This window comes from Bombyx mori, chromosome 8 (assembly GCF_030269925.1).
Source record: "Bombyx mori chromosome 8, ASM3026992v2".
Classification (NCBI taxonomy): Eukaryota; Metazoa; Arthropoda; class Insecta; order Lepidoptera; family Bombycidae; genus Bombyx; species Bombyx mori.
Genome location: NC_085114.1, coordinates 10,678,986 through 10,695,016, shown reverse-complemented (window position 1 = coordinate 10,695,016; position 16,031 = coordinate 10,678,986). Strand labels below are relative to the sequence as shown.

General features: G+C 39.7%; 1 protein-coding gene across 1 annotated transcript; it reads left to right on the top strand.

The window, feature by feature from the left end:
* The first annotated feature begins 4,135 nt into the window (after positions 1-4,135).
* LOC101736337 (26S proteasome non-ATPase regulatory subunit 2) lies at positions 4,136-15,545 on the top strand. The gene is made up of 18 exons (XM_004932160.5): positions 4,136-4,340; positions 4,421-4,477; positions 4,564-4,782; positions 4,953-5,038; positions 5,131-5,337; positions 5,550-5,708; positions 5,923-6,052; positions 6,167-6,392; positions 7,495-7,728; positions 8,039-8,187; positions 8,660-8,762; positions 9,443-9,609; positions 10,896-11,001; positions 11,398-11,558; positions 12,727-12,911; positions 13,419-13,624; positions 14,344-14,462; positions 15,284-15,545. The coding sequence occupies exons 1-18, from the start codon at positions 4,266-4,268 to the stop codon at positions 15,476-15,478; spliced, it is 2,784 nt and encodes a 927-aa protein (XP_004932217.1). The 5' UTR covers positions 4,136-4,265; the 3' UTR covers positions 15,479-15,545.
* The last annotated feature ends 486 nt before the right edge of the window (positions 15,546-16,031 follow it).

Sequence of the window (16,031 nt, the reverse complement as noted above, 5' to 3'; positions counted from 1 at the left end):
TAAACGAGATTTTATTTTATTCTGCTAAGCCATTTGAAGACCTCTTTTTAAAATGGAAATAATTCAGTGAATAATGTATATTTCTGTCTGCAGTTTAAATGTGGAAACAGGGGACGAATATATTACTACATTTGACTTGTTTGGATTAGAGTAGGTAACTCTATTCACATAAATGTTTCATAGAAAAACTTCTCCAACATTTTTATGATCTTCCAGCAGTATCTAATTAGCGCCTACTATACAAGACGGTAGTTTTATAAGAAACGTCAAGAAAATGTTTGTGGTCGTTGTTTAGTATGTTATAAAATGATCATAGATTTGTTGGGAATTTTTGTAAATTTGCTGCGATCACAACTTATTATGAGTTGAGTCAACGTCAGTGAACATTCACTGGGCGACTTGAGAGGGTCAAGGCTTCGCCGCACGCTACTGTCATTCTAGCGCGCTAGCGTCAGGAGAATGAGACGATTCGATCACCTCGACGATCGTCGGTTGGATGTTCTCGGGATGGCGTCGCGAGTTTGGTTGCAGTGTTGACCGCGGGAACCCACCCACGGAGATCGGATGTCTGGTGAGAGAGTACAAAGAGAGTCGTTTTTAAGTAGGGCCCTAAAAACTGTTCGCCCCGAATATCTACAAGTCAAGACCCACAAACCCCGCGCGGCCCCTACGCCCAGAAACCACTTGTATGCGCTTCCGTACCCAGCCCGAAAAATAATAATCTCATCAATGTACATAAACTGTAGCATCTGGGAGGGGCAGTTTTACGTTGTTTTTGCTCATATAGAACCAGACTTACTACTGTCGAGCGTCATGACTTCGACGCTGGGCAGATAATTTTGGAAGGCGATTTTGCACATCTCCGGCCCACTATCTCTGGGACCGAATGTTGTTATTCGTAATTTCTACATCCGCCAGCTATCTTGACTTTTCTGTGCTTCTATTCTATGAAATCTACCGCTATATTACCCTCTCCGAGACCGTAGGTCGTCCTAGTGGCCGTAAATTTGGTACAATCTTAATATTCCTCCTAATTAGCGGTGTCCATGCCTAAATTAACTTGCAAGTGCCAGCGCTGCTCGAAATCATCATTGAGTTGAGACTGAGCCTGAATATTGTGATGCTATATGCTTGAATATCAGTGCCAGGACCAATCCACATGTAGAACCGGTTTATTATAGTGCCGGCCGAATTTGGGTAACCCACGTTAATAATCCGATCATAATTTCCAATCGCCGTCAGGAGGCACCAAGGGTACGTGCCGTAGGACTAAGATGCAGAGTGAGTCGGCTGTAATAGACCTGTTGGGGCTATGATACGGGCTTACGGTGGCACAGTCGTTATTGATGATTTACGTTGAGTTGCGGGAGTAAGATAACTACTCCAATTAACGTTGATGACTCGATAATTGTATAAAGGTGAAAGCCGCAGTTGGTCCATCGAACGCCACCAGTTTAGAAATAAAAGACAAAGTCTTCGGAGGCGCTGATATTAAACCAAATAGGGTATACTGATCCAGGTTTTTGCCTTATTTCTTCTATATTATATATCCCATTGTATTCTATTTTATATAGAGCGAGTGTAAAACCCTTTTCTATTCATCACTAGATGACCATGTACACATAATTATTGTATTCGTAGATCGGTAGACTATCTCGCAGCCCACTCGGTATTAAAGGCCATTGTCATCACTAGGACTTCATGGATCTCAAAACCAGCCTCGGAATTTGAAACCGATATTTCTTTTACAATGTATATTGTATTATTAAATAAATCGTGCGTTGCTCACAATGTTCCTTAAAAATTATACATATACCTAATATACCCTACCACCGTAACATAACAATTGTCTTTTTCTAATACCATTGTTTAAGCGTTGACTTTATTAATTATTCTTCTCAATAGTATTATTGTTATTATGTATATAAAATGAAATGCAGTTTTTTTCTCAATTTATCTGAAAAAGTAAAGAATTGGAATGAATTTGAATGAAATAGTAGTCGCCGTGGCCTAACGGATAAGACGTCCGGTGCATTCGTGTTGAAGCGATGCACCGGTGTTCGAATCCCGCAGGCGGGTACCAATTTTTCTAATGAAATACGTACTCAACAAATGTTCACGATTGACATCCACGGTGAAGGAATAACATCGTGTAATAAAAATAAAACCCGCAAAATTATAATTTGCGTAATTACTGGTGGTAGGACCTCTTGTGAGTCCGCGCGGGTGGGTACAATCACCCTGCCTATTTCTGCCGTGAAGCAGTATTGCGTTTCGGTTTGAAGGGTGGGGCAGCCGTTGTAACTATACTTGAGACCTTAGAACTTGTATCTCAAGGTGGGTGGCGCATTTACGTTGTGGATGTCTATGGGCTTCAGTAACCACTTAACACCAGGTGGGCTGTGAGCTCGTCCACCCATCTAAGCAATAAATAAAAAAATAAAAAATAAGTACCTAAAATGGAATTAAGCGAAATAAGATGAAGTAAAACAAAATATTGTGTCTAAAGGGTAAAAGTTGGCATCATTACACGATTAAGCCAGAAGAAACACTAAATTAAAAATATTAAATAATTCACACGATTTCAAGCACCGCGTTCCCTCCAGAAAACTGATATGAATACCTACACAAAACTTATCAAAAAGAATAGCTCCAACATGTAATTATAGAATAGGTATTTTTATTTGGTTTTGTCAGGAACGTTAAAGGTGATGTATCATTTTACCTGCCTCCTCTCTTTCAGATGTAAGCATATATTTTTTTATGATAGTGCTTGTGCGTGTAGAAAAACGTACAAAATCACTAATATTGGATATTCGAGTATCATAAGTTCCCACCGCTTACTTTTTTTTTCCTATCTAAGCTGATGGTCTATACTTCTATAGATACCATGTCAGCGTCGCCGGACTAGTAGGTGAGCTCACGGGGCTCAAGCCTGACGATGTTGCTAACAAGAGTCCTAGCAAGAACCCTAGCAAAAGTCGTGCTTCGCAGAATCTACCACCGGATCGGAAACGCGACCCACTGAGAAGATTGGGTGAGTTAATTTACTCGCCGAGCCCTTCGTCGCAAGCGACGGATTCGATGAGAACGATGACCGGTGCTTGGGGTACCGAAAAGCACCGGTAGTGGATCGGCAGAATCCGAGATGACGTGTTTTGGGCGCCGTCGATTGTTTACCATTTGGTCCGAAGGATCGGCTATGTAATTACCGGCGGACGCGATGATAGGTTCTCGTGTCGTGCCGCTTTATCAAAATGGCGCATTGATGCCGACTGTAGATACTTACTGATGGACTCCAGGTCCAGGTCGTCGTGGAGGTCGATGTTCCTGACGAACCACGGGGCTCCGACGGCTATCCTGCAAAAACGGGATTGAATAATTTTGAATGACTTTAAGTGAGTGCGGGCCGCGTGAGCGAACACTACACTTGCATAGGTCATGACGGGGCGTATGCAAGTTTTGTAGAGTGTCACCTTATTTCTAAGGGACATTTTACTTCGCCTACATATCATCGGGTAGAATCAGCGCTAGACAGCACGGCCGTATTTATAGGGCTTGGTACACGTCAGCGTGTTTACAAGTTTTGACAGGACTGTTTTTACATCAATTTCTCATGATGTTATTCCTTCACCGTGGAAGTCAATCGTGAACATTTGTTAAGTACGTATTTCATTTGAAAAATTGGTTCCGCCTGGAATTCGAACACTGGGGCATCGCTCAACACGAATGCACCGGACGTCTTATCCTTTAGGCCACGACAACTTCAAGACTATAAACATACAGTCTAATGCGACCCTCATAGATCTATAATGATTACCCCATTGTGTTAGACATTTTTGTGCAGACCAAAATCCACTATAAGTCGGATTACTTTCCTTGAATACATTGTTTTCACTTCCTCGGGAGAAAAAAATATTGTCCTCGAAGATTGTATCTTTTGTTCCAACTGCGCAGCAGTCATACAGTAAGTGCAGAAAGATTTATTTCACTTACTAACAAATTCGAATATTTTTATATGATCTATTGGAATAAAATCATTATAATACCTTCAATGTTATTCAGTTCCTTTGTCGGAGATGGTAGAGTTATAGTAGGTTTTACAAAATTAAAAGTTCCGTATGGTAGAAAATGCTCTTTTAAATACGATAACCCTTTGTAATAGTGACTTGTCAAATTTGCACTTCTGTTTTATTATTACTAATACATACAGTCGGTAAAGTGATTTATTCTATTCGATAAAAAGGAAACGATAAGTTAATAAAATGACTGTGAAAAATAAAACTGAAGAGCCAAAGAAGGAAAAAGCTGAGCCCGCAGTGGCTCCAAATGATGATCTTGTGAGTTCTTCCGATAAAAATTGAAATCAATAAAATGAAATGTTAATAGTGCTTTCTTCTAATTTGAATTATATTTTTAGTCCGAGGAAGACAAACGCCTACAGGAGGAATTGAATATGCTAGTCGATAAGCTTTTGGTGTGTATTGAAACTAGCTTTTTTTTATTCATCAAGTCATCATAACCTTTACTATAACAAATCACATCTCAATATTTTTTTTCCAGGGCAATGAAGTCGATTTATATTTTCCAGCATTACAAATGCTAAGTAATCTCATTCGGACGTCAACAACATCTATGACTTCTGTACCTAAACCTCTAAAATTCCTAAGGGAACATTATCCAGCATTGAAACAAGTATATGAAAAAATTACAGATGAAAAAACAAAAAAATTCTGTGCTGATGTTATCTCTGTCTTAGCGATGGGCGTAAGCGGTACTCTGGTAAGGAATCCAAAAAAATTATATCAACTGGTTGCATGTCATTACTTTCTGCTTATATTGATACAAATTTAAATGAAATATAGCTCAATTTTTTATGTATTTCATTAGTATAATGACAATCAAATTGTAAAACACACTAAACTACAACAAAATGATTTACACTTATTTAGGAAGTTGCAGAAAAGAGAGAGTGTTTGAAGTATTGTCTTCTGGGAACATTGTCAAATGTAGGTGATTGGGGACATGAATATGTTAGGCAAGTATAAAATTTGAATAAAATAAATGAACAAATTATTGTGTTTACACTTGACTTGACTTGAAATGTAATAAAAAAAAATTATTACATAGGCAATTGGAAGGTGAAATTGCTGAAGAATGGAATATAGAAAACATGGATTCACTTTTGCCACTAGTACGTGATGTTATCACATTTGACATGAAACACTCAGCTGAGATCCAGGCTTGTGATCTGTTAATGGAAATTGATAGACTTGATCTGCTGACCCAACATATGGACCAGAGCAACTACCCAAGAGTCTGTCTTTATCTTATTGGGTAAATGTTTTATTTTATTTGGAGGAAAGATTGTTTTTTCTTTCTTTACCTTTAAAATTACAAGAAATTAACAATTTGCTAATTTTTTTTATAATTTTCTTAATAACAACTAAATGAGTTAAATTAAATTAATTGGATTGAGTTTTACAATTGCAAATATATATTTTTTTAATTATAGATATTATTACTATCCTTTGATTAATAATTCTCAGATGTGCAAGTTATGTTGTTGAGCCTGAGTCAACACAAATACTACAAGGTGTCTTAGATACATACCTTCGTTTTGGAGAGTACCCAAGAGCAATGCTTGTAGCTATGCAACTTCATGAGAAAGCTAAATGTGAAGAAGTGTTCAATGCCTGTAATGATCCGTAAGTTACTTAGAAATGCTTAGAGGAATAATAATTTACATATTAATTTAGGTATGATGATAATGATATTTAACTTTATACAAAATACACACACAGCTTTAGTAAGTGTCTTATTTCAATTGTGTCACCAAAAATTTATTAGAACGTGTGATAAAAAATTAGTATTAACAATTATTATAAAGGTATATTTTCTAATGTATGATTTTTTTTTCAGTTTAATAAAAAAGCAACTGTGCTACTTACTTGCACGTCAATACATACCATTAGAAGTGGATGACGAAGATCTGCGCACAATTCTACTGAACGCTCATATCAATGATCATTTTCTAAGTCTGGCAAGAGAGGTAATTCTAGTTCTGATTTCCACATAATTTTTTTGGTACTGTAATTTTTTGAAAATTATGAACATTGCTTTCAGTGTATTCTATAAGTTTGTAATTAAATGTCATTTTATTTAGCTTGATATTATGGAACCGAAAACTCCAGAAGAAGTTTATAAAACATGGTTAGAGTCGGCCGGATCAGCTCTTCGTCCATCTTTACTGACTGAACATCCTGTAGACTCTGCTAGACAGAACCTGTCAGCTACATTTGTGAACGCCTTTGTGAATGCCGGGTTTGGCCGAGACAAACTTGTCACAACCGATGATGGGAACAAATGGATGTACAAAAATAAGGATCATGGTTTGTTTTTCTTGCATTCATATTGTAATTAATATGCTAGCACTATGAATTTAGATTTTGTTCACCTCATAACATTATGTCATATCAGTGACCTGGGTGGGTCTGTATCTGGTCGCACTTCCTAACTTTCTGGGTCGGTTCTGGGAGGGGCTCAGACAAAGAAGGTAGGATAGTTCTTTAACTCCCGCCGTGGGTGTCTGCTGTATGTTAATAGATTTTTATAGCCAACAATTGCTCATAATTATTACTAAGCCACTTTGTTTCAATACGGTATAATAACTATAAAAAATATAATGTATGTCCAATGAATTCTTGATTGAAGGCATAAAGATGTATAATTACAAAAATGAGCAGGAAAGTATTGAATAGTCCTAAATTTACAGTTTAATAACCAGACTGGTTGATGGAAAAATCGTTGGTTTATTATAGCTAAATATATGTATAAGAAGTTGTTGTATGTTGAAGTCGTCGTGGTCTAACGGATAAGACGTCCGGTGCATTCGCGTTGAGCGCGATGCACCAGTGTTCGAATCCCGCAGGCGGGTACCAATTTTTCTAATGAAATACGTACTCAACAAATGTTCACGATTGACTTCCACGGTGAAGGAATAACATCGTGTAATAAAAGTGAAACCCGCAAAATTATAATTTGCGTAATTACTGGTGGTAGGACCTCTTGTGAGTCCGCGCGGGTGGGCACCACCGCCCTGTCTATTTCTGTCGTGAAGCAGTAATGCGTTTCGGTTTGAAGAGTGGGGCAGGCGTTGTAACTATACTGAGACCTTAGAACTTGTATCTCAAGGTGGGTGGCGCATTTACGTTGTAGATGTCTATGGGCTCCAGTAACCACCTAACACCAGGTGGGCTGTGAGCTCGTCCACACATCTAAGCAATAAAAATAAAATAAAAAAAAGAAGCATAAGAGGTAATGTTTGGGCATATATAGAAAATAAGTTACCGGTATTATTACCGGTATCATGACTATTACTCTATGATTTTCAAGAATTAAAGAACTATAAGAAGTACTGAACCTTTCTACTGTATATTAATTACATCAGGATAAAAATGTTATATTCGTTTTATATTTAATTCTATTTTATAGGTATGCTCTCAGCGGCCGCGTCCCTTGGTATGATTCACTTGTGGGATGTAGACGGTGGTCTAACGCCTATCGACAAATACCTGTATACCGCCGACGAGCACATCAAGGCTGGTGCCCTACTGGCTTTAGGTCTCGTGAACTGCGGTGTCAGGAACGAGTGTGATCCAGCCTTAGCTCTGCTCTCCGATTATGTTCTGCATTCCAGTTCCAATCTCAGGATCGGAAGTGTTTTGGGTATGCTGACGATTATTTTTTTGTAGGATATTACATTTGTATAATTTAAGTAAAATAAATTCTGTCAATGCATATCCAATATTTACTGTGGCGATAACCATCAGAGAACACAAGATATTTGACAGATGCCTCAATCTCGCTTGCGACATTTTCAAGATAAGCTTGCGTATTACATTACAATTCTTACTTTGGTTCGCATATATATTCATTTATGAACTTAAGAATTTGGACAACTTGTATGCCTAAGAGTCAAAGTAATGCAAACTGTCTATTAAATTGTTTATATTTATTACCGTAATATTGTAAACAGGTCTAGGTATTGCATATGCGGGAACACAACGAGAAGATGTGCTGTCCCACTTGCTTCCCGTGCTCAACGACACGACCGCCCCGGCCGAGATCTGCGCACTCGCCGCCATCTCCTGCGGGCTCATCGCCGTTGGATCGTGCAATGGCGATGTATGTATCATGGACGTATTACATAAATAACAATGTTGCTAATCTAAATTAAAACATGATTACTGGTGGTAGAACCTCTTGTGAGTCCGCACGGGTAGGTACCACCACCCCGCCTATTTCTACCGTGAAGCAGTAATGCGTTTCGGTTTGAAGGGTGCGGCAGTCGTTGTAACTATACTGAGACCTTAGAACTTATATCTCAAGATGGATGGTGCGTTTACGTTGTAGATGTCTATGGGCTTCAGTAACCACTTAACACCAGGTCGGCTGTGACTTCGTCCACCCATCTAGGCAAAAAAAATATAAAATCTTTATTTAAATACGCTAAAATATAGCTATTAATATAATAAATAAATAAACCTAGTTTATTACAAAAATAATGAAAGTCTGGACTGGAAGTCTTATAATATAAATTTTAATAATCTTTCAAAAGTGGAAAAGACAAAAATATAATATTCTGTGTTGTTGACAGGTGTCTTGTGCAATCATTCAGCGATTGATTGACGATAACAAGGATTTGCACTCGTCTACTTACGCCAGGTTCCTGCATTTGGGACTCGGGCTGTGTTTCTTAGGTGAGTTGCGTTACTGCTTTCAAAATCGTAACATGCTATACATTTATGACATCAGAGAATTGTATCGACTTCAGAATAGCAGCATGTATATGCAAAGCCCAAAAAGTTTTAAAAACAATTATTCATAGTATAATTGTAGATGTTATATTAAATAGAATTACTAAAATTCACCCAAAGTAGTGTTATCCAAAGTGAACATATAAATGTTGTAAAGTAACAAACTAAATAAAAAATACAACTATAATATAACTTACTCACCGGGTGAGCTGAGAGTGAGGTTTTTTTTCCTACTTAAGCTTGAGAGGCTATATCAGCGTAGTAGGTGAGCTCACGGGGCCCAAACCTGTCGAAGCTGCTAACACTGGCCCTAGCAAGAGTCGTGCTTCGTAGAATCTACCACCGGATCGGAAACGCGACTCACTGAGAAGATTCGACGAGAAACTCAGTGGGCTGTGTCTATGGGTTAGTTTACTCGCCGAGCCCTTCGCCGCTAGTGACGGGTTCGACGGGAACGACGACCGGTGCTTGAGGTACCTAAAATCCGAAATGACGTGTTTTGGGCGACGTCGACTGTTTACCATTCGGTCCGAAAGTAAGGAATACTACTTCACTTACTATGAAGTTAGCCTTTGGTTCGGCCTCAGTGCGAGCACGAACTCAACAGTGATGTTTGTTCGCAGGCTGCAAGGAGCGCACGGAGGCGACGATGGCCGCGTTGGAAGTACTTCCGGAGCCGCAGCAGTCGCTCTGCCAGACCACGCTGTCCATGTGCGCGTACGCCGGCACCGGGGACGTGCTCGTGGTGCAACAGATGCTGCACATCTGCTCCAAGCACTACGAAACCGATGTTAGTAATGTTACACGCGCTGGGGTTCGGGATAAATAAATGCTCCACCAAAGTACAACTTGAACGGTAGGCAGCGGCTTGGCTCTGCCCGTGGCATTGCTGACGTCTATGAGCGACGGTAACCACTCACCATCAGGTGGGCCGTACGCCCGTCTGCCTATACGGCAATTAAAAAAAACTGTGTAGCACTTAGAACACTTAAAACACTGAAAGAATGAAAGAGAAAGATAGAAATCATTTATTCGCTAAGCACTTCACTAACACTTTAAAATTCTCAATTCACTTCTTTACTCATTGACTGCGTATCATTTCTGCAACGCTTTTATAGTCGATAGGACATCCCTAGAAACGTCGAGAACATTCCTCACAAGCCGAGTACCTTCGATGTGTGTTTCCGTTATCTGACAATAGATGGCGTTGTACTTCTCGAGCGTTCTAGGTGTTACTGATCCTTCTATATTCGTTCGGCTATTCGGCGATAGATGGCGTTACTCTTAGCGGCGTAACAGTAATAATAACCGAGGACATGCTACACACGGTCACAGTAATATGAGAACCAGAGACTGATATATACATATATGTATAGGTACATAATAACGGTAGACAGTGGCTTGCTTCTGCCGCTGGCATTTCTGAAGTCTATGGGCGACGGTAACCACTAACCATCAGTTGGGCCGTATGCATAGAAGGGCAATAAAGAAGAAAAAAACTATACAAACAGCAAACAAACTTGTTCATCTCACAAATGTGGGAATAGAACCCACCCACCATAATAATCAGGATTACTACTATACCACAGAGTCAGTTAAAATTATTCTTATTTTCTCAATAATGAACTGCAATTGATTCTATAGGCTACAAGCAGATGCAATGCAAGTTTTTACATCAATTTACAGTTAAAATCTTTGATGCAATTCGATTATTGCATTGCAAATTTAACTGGCGTTTGGAACTTCGCTGCAGACTTGTCTACCAATTTATTTGTATAATTATATCATTAATCATTGTATTTCTGTTCTTTATTCAATTACTCCGATTATATCTAATTATTTTATTTTTTGTAAGAATGAAGCGAGCTTACTATTGACTATTCAAATCGAAGCCGTAAAAAATGCAGCTTTTACGTAAGATTGTACCATTTTAACACGCGAGGCTGCAGAACTATCTTGGAACATTTATCACTTCTAAACAGGGTATCATGTATAAAAGTAGGCATGCGATAGATTTATACGACTATAATACCCAGATCAAGTTTATTAGAATTAGTATATGAAAATTTGTTTCAGAATGAACAATCGTCAACTGAAGACACAGCTTTTAAGAAACAAGACAAGAAGGACGCAAAAGAAACTACAGCAACTCCGAGCAGTTCAAAGGACGACAAATCCAAAGGTAAATAAATCATCATTAACGTTTCGATGTGATTCTAGAACAGATATACTTATACTGTAAAGTTATCATACGTTAGGAATACTTAAACGTCAAGGTGGGTGGCGCATTTACGTCGTAGATGTCTATGGGCTCCAGTAACCACTTAACACCAGGTGGGTTGTGAGCTTGTCCACCCATATAAGCAATAAAAAAAAAACTTAAGATAGTGATCAATCCAATGCAGTTGAATTGATTGTTTAAATTTTATGTTACCTCTCTCTCTCTTCGATCGGTCCCTCACTGCTGAGGATCGTGACTCAGTCCGATTCCGTCAACCAGCTGTCTCCGTCGATCCCGTTTCGTAGCTTGGTGGAGTGCGTCGCTGACAGGCACCTATATTATGTTACCTATACGCAGGTAAATCATCAAAAGACAGCAAAAACAAGGAAAAGGATAAGGAAAAGGAAGCCAACAAGGAGCTGTCCTCGGTGCAAGCCGTGGCGACCCTTGGCGTCGCGGTCATCGCATTGGCCGAGGAAACGGGCGCCGAAATGTGCACCCGCATCTTCGGACAACTGGTACGAAGCTCAAATCAAATCAAATCAATTTTTTTTTTTTTTATTCAACATAAATGAAAGTATAAGCCGCGCCAATAAAGAAACGCATCGAAAATGGCGTCTATGTACCTGCACTGACAGATGGTAGGGTCAACAAATAAAAAGAGAGATAGAAAGAAAAAGTTGTTTATTGTAAACAAACATGAGAAAACTAATGAGAATTTCTTTTCTTTAATTTCTCGAGATTCTTTTCCTCTTCAAAGTATTTAATAACGTTATGCACGCGTGCGTCACTGTGAAGAACTTTTCCTCGTTTGTGAGAGGCCATATTATTTACCAGTCAGAAGTGATATTTTTTTGCATGCAGTACGCGCCGTGTGCGACTAAAGACAGCAATAGCTTAGAGTGAGAGCGCATGATCGCTGCCGCCATTTTAGATTCGTTCCTTTGTTGGCGCGGCTTATACATACTTGTTGAACGTTAAAAAGAACTACCGCCACCTTCAAAAAGAACTAACGTATAAGAAGACTCTTAAAGATTTGTATTAATACAATGAAACCTGGATACATTCGACTGTGATAAACGCCTAAATAATCCCTTCAAAGTTTTATGTGGTCACTACTACGATTTTTTGTCGCCCTCATGGAAATATGTTGTGTTTAATTACGCTGTTGTTTGAGAGTGCCTGATTCATAACTTTTATTTTTCCTACCTAAGCTGATGATTGTCTTGAGAAACCATATCAGCGTCACCGGGCGAGTAATTGAGCTCACTGGGCTCAAACCTGACGTTGTTGCTAACACTGACCCTAGCAAGAGCAGTGCTTCACAGAATCTACCACCGGATCGGAAACGCGACCCACTGAGAAGATCCGGCGAGAAACTCAGTGGGTTGTGTTTGTGGGTTAATTTACGTGTTTATTCATAACGATAATACTCATCCACTCTATTCATTGCGTGCGGTTAGACGGCAGATATGGCGAGTAGCCATCATTACAACGCAACTTATTTGACAGATGCCTGAATCTCGCTTACGACATTTTCAATATAACCTTGCATATATACAAGTTCCGAACAACAACATTTGGACCTTCGGTCTACCGAGCCAATATCACCAGCTCGGGGAAAGATCTTCCCTTCCGTCGTTAAGCCTCCCCAAACAGACATTAAACAAAAGTATCGTAACGCAGGGTAGGTACGGGGAGCCGGCAGTGCGGCGCGCCGTGCCGCTCGCCATCGCCCTGTGCTCCGTGTCCAACCCGCAGCTCTCCGTCATCGACGTGCTCAATAAATACTCCCACGATTCTGATAACGACGTCGCTTACAACGCCATATTCGCCATGGGACTCGTGGGCGCCGGCACTAACAACGCAAGGTAACCTATACCATTTCTATGCATAGTATACGCATTGTTTTAGTATGTGCAGTTTACTCATCGTCACTGGTGGTAGGACCTCTTGTGAGTCCGCACGGGTAGGTATAGACATCCACAACATAAATGCTCCACCCACCTTGAGATATAAGTTCTAAGGTCTCAAGTATAGTTACAATGGCTGCCCCACCCTTCAAACCGAAACGCATTAGTGCTTCACCGTAGAAATAGGCAGGGTGGTGGTACCTACCCGCGCGGACTCACAAGAGGTCCTGCCACCAGTAATTATGCAAATTGTAATTTTGCGGGTTTGATTTTTATTACACGATGTTATTCCTTCACCGTGGAAGTAAATCGTGAAATTTGTTGAGTACGTATTTCATTAGATCATCATCATTTCCATTTCGTCTCATCACATGTCCGTACCATCTCGTGTGCAGCTTCCTATCCCAACCATTTCAGCCACGTAATGGTCATGCGTTTGTTTATATGTGCATTGTGTGATCGCAGACTGGCGACGATGCTGCGTGCGCTGGCGCTGTACCACGGCAAGTCTCCGGTGCACCTGTTCATGGTGCGGCTGGCGCAGGGGCTGTGTCACGCCGGCAAGGGCACGGTGACCCTGTGTCCCGCGCACGCGGACCGGCGCCTGCTCAACCAGCCCGCGCTCGCCGGCCTGCTCGTCGTGCTCACCGCCTTCCTCGACTGCAAGACCAGTTAGTTATATTTGAAGTGAAACTTCTTTAGAATAGTTATGATTTCAAACTTGATGAAACGAAATGAAACGAAACGAAAAAATAAGTCCATAGAGACACAAAGACATAAATGTATAGGATCCAGCCGGCGAGAGAATGAGATAGAACACATTATTTTTTATTGCTTCGGTGAATAAACGAGCTCACAGCCCACCTGGTGGCGTATTTCCTTTCCCGTGTACAATAGGAGACAGTGCTCCCTTGAAACACGCACGGGTTTGTTGCGCTAATTCCCTTTCCAAACTAGTATTAGATTGCAGGCACGTGTCCTTCAATCGCGCACAGGTTACTGGAGCCGTTAAGTTAGTAAGTGTTAAGTTACTGGAGCCCATAGACATCTACAACGTACATGCGCTACCCACCTTGAGATATAAATTCTAAGGTCTCTGTATAGTTATAACGGCTGCCCCACCCTTTAAACCGAAACGCATTACTGCTTCACGGCCGAAATAGGTGGAGTGGTGGTACCTACCCGTGCGGACTCACAAGAGGTCCTACCACAAGTACCGCGCGTCATACATCAAATACGCTCACTGATCGTGCAGCTGTTCATGTTTCAATTACATATCTGTCCCAATAGTCAAATTTAATTACATACCGTTCAAAACATATCAAAATAATAATAATGATGACATAATGCACTATATAGTACTATGTGTGCTTACGCGTTTTATTTTCAGTAATCCTCGGCAAATCCCACTACTTGCTGTACGTATTGGCGACTGCGATGCAACCCCGCTGGCTGGTCACCCTCGACGAAAATCTTCAGCCCTTGAACGTCAGCGTGCGTGTGGGACAGGTAATGTCGAGATTATTTTCATTTTACCTGTTTATTGAAAACACCCGATTTATAGGATTAAATCCGATTAAATGATTAACGGTAAGCAGCAGCTTGGCTCTGCTCCTGTCATTACTGAAGTCCATGGACAACGGTAACTACTTACCATAAGGTGAGCCATGTGCTACAAAAAAAAAAAATGCATTCTCGACGGCATGGGCGACGGTTACGTTTAAGACTTACCTGCCCGTCTGCTATATATATACTTACATATTATAAATAAATAATAGTTTCCAACTAAAAATCCAACTAAAAAATTTATAATAAATTTTAATACATTTGAATTAAAAATAGTGTAAGAAAAAAATATTTTATTGTAAAAAAAGCGTGCGGTGCATGGCATTTGCATGGTGCATAGTTATAAATATTTGATGAACAGATATGAGTAGAAGGGTTATTTTGATAATATCCTGAAAACCATCCCAATTAATTAAAATTAAAATTTAATAAATTATTAATTTAATAAAATTAATTTAATAAATAAATAAATTATTATTAAAATTTATTTTCACTTTTTAGTTGGATTTTCTATAAAAGCGTATTTTTTAGTTTTTTAAACTTTTTTTTTTTCATTTTTTAGTTGAAATTCAATATTTTTTTTTATTTTTCTTTATTTTTAAATATTAAATTGTCATCGGTCCTTAATAAGTATACCAAATTTCGAGTTAATCCGGCGTTTTGAAGGTGGTTAAAATCATGTTCAAAGATTCCGTTACAAACATACATACGTTTGAAGCTAATAAAAGCGTATTAAAAAATATATAAATAAATATATTCCTTAGGCTGTGGATGTTATCGGAAAAGCCGGTACACCGAAGACAATAGCCGGTTCCCACACTCACACGACGCCGGTGCTGCTGTCCTTCGGCGAGCGAGCAGAACTGGCGACTGACGAGTACATACCACTCTCGCCGATAATGGAGGGATTCGTGATTCTCAAGAAAAACGAGGATAGCGTCATGGCCTCTGTTCAATAAAAATGTACCTTAGTTGTAATTTACTTATTTCTCTGTATTACGCAATAAATAAAAAAACTGATTTTAAGTGTCGTTTTTTTTTAATACAGTCCTACGGCCCACTCGATGGTGTGTGGCTACTACCATCACTCCTGATCTTTAACAATGCCAGCGGCATAGCCAAGCCCCTACTTACCACAGAGGAATCTCCATTTGAAGAACATGTCACTGCGTTCGCTTACAGATTAATTAAAGAGTTGAATGCGCTCAAAACAAACTGTCGGTTAATGCTGTTATTCAGATGGTTTGGATGAGCACAGCTAGTGGCGTGGTGCAATTGGATGCAATGCAAAACGTTAACGGATTCATCTTAATTCTTCGGAACATTCCTAGTAAGCATGCTGTACAAAATAATGCTCGACTCTGGAGCGTAGTGTATTTTATTCTATCAGAATCGCCGTGGACGACTGTCCATCAGTGACGATGGCCTTACACAGGCGGGCCGAACTTGTTTGCCTACAATGACAACACAAAAATAACCAGACGTTTTTTTTAAATCTGAACGGCCCTCTCT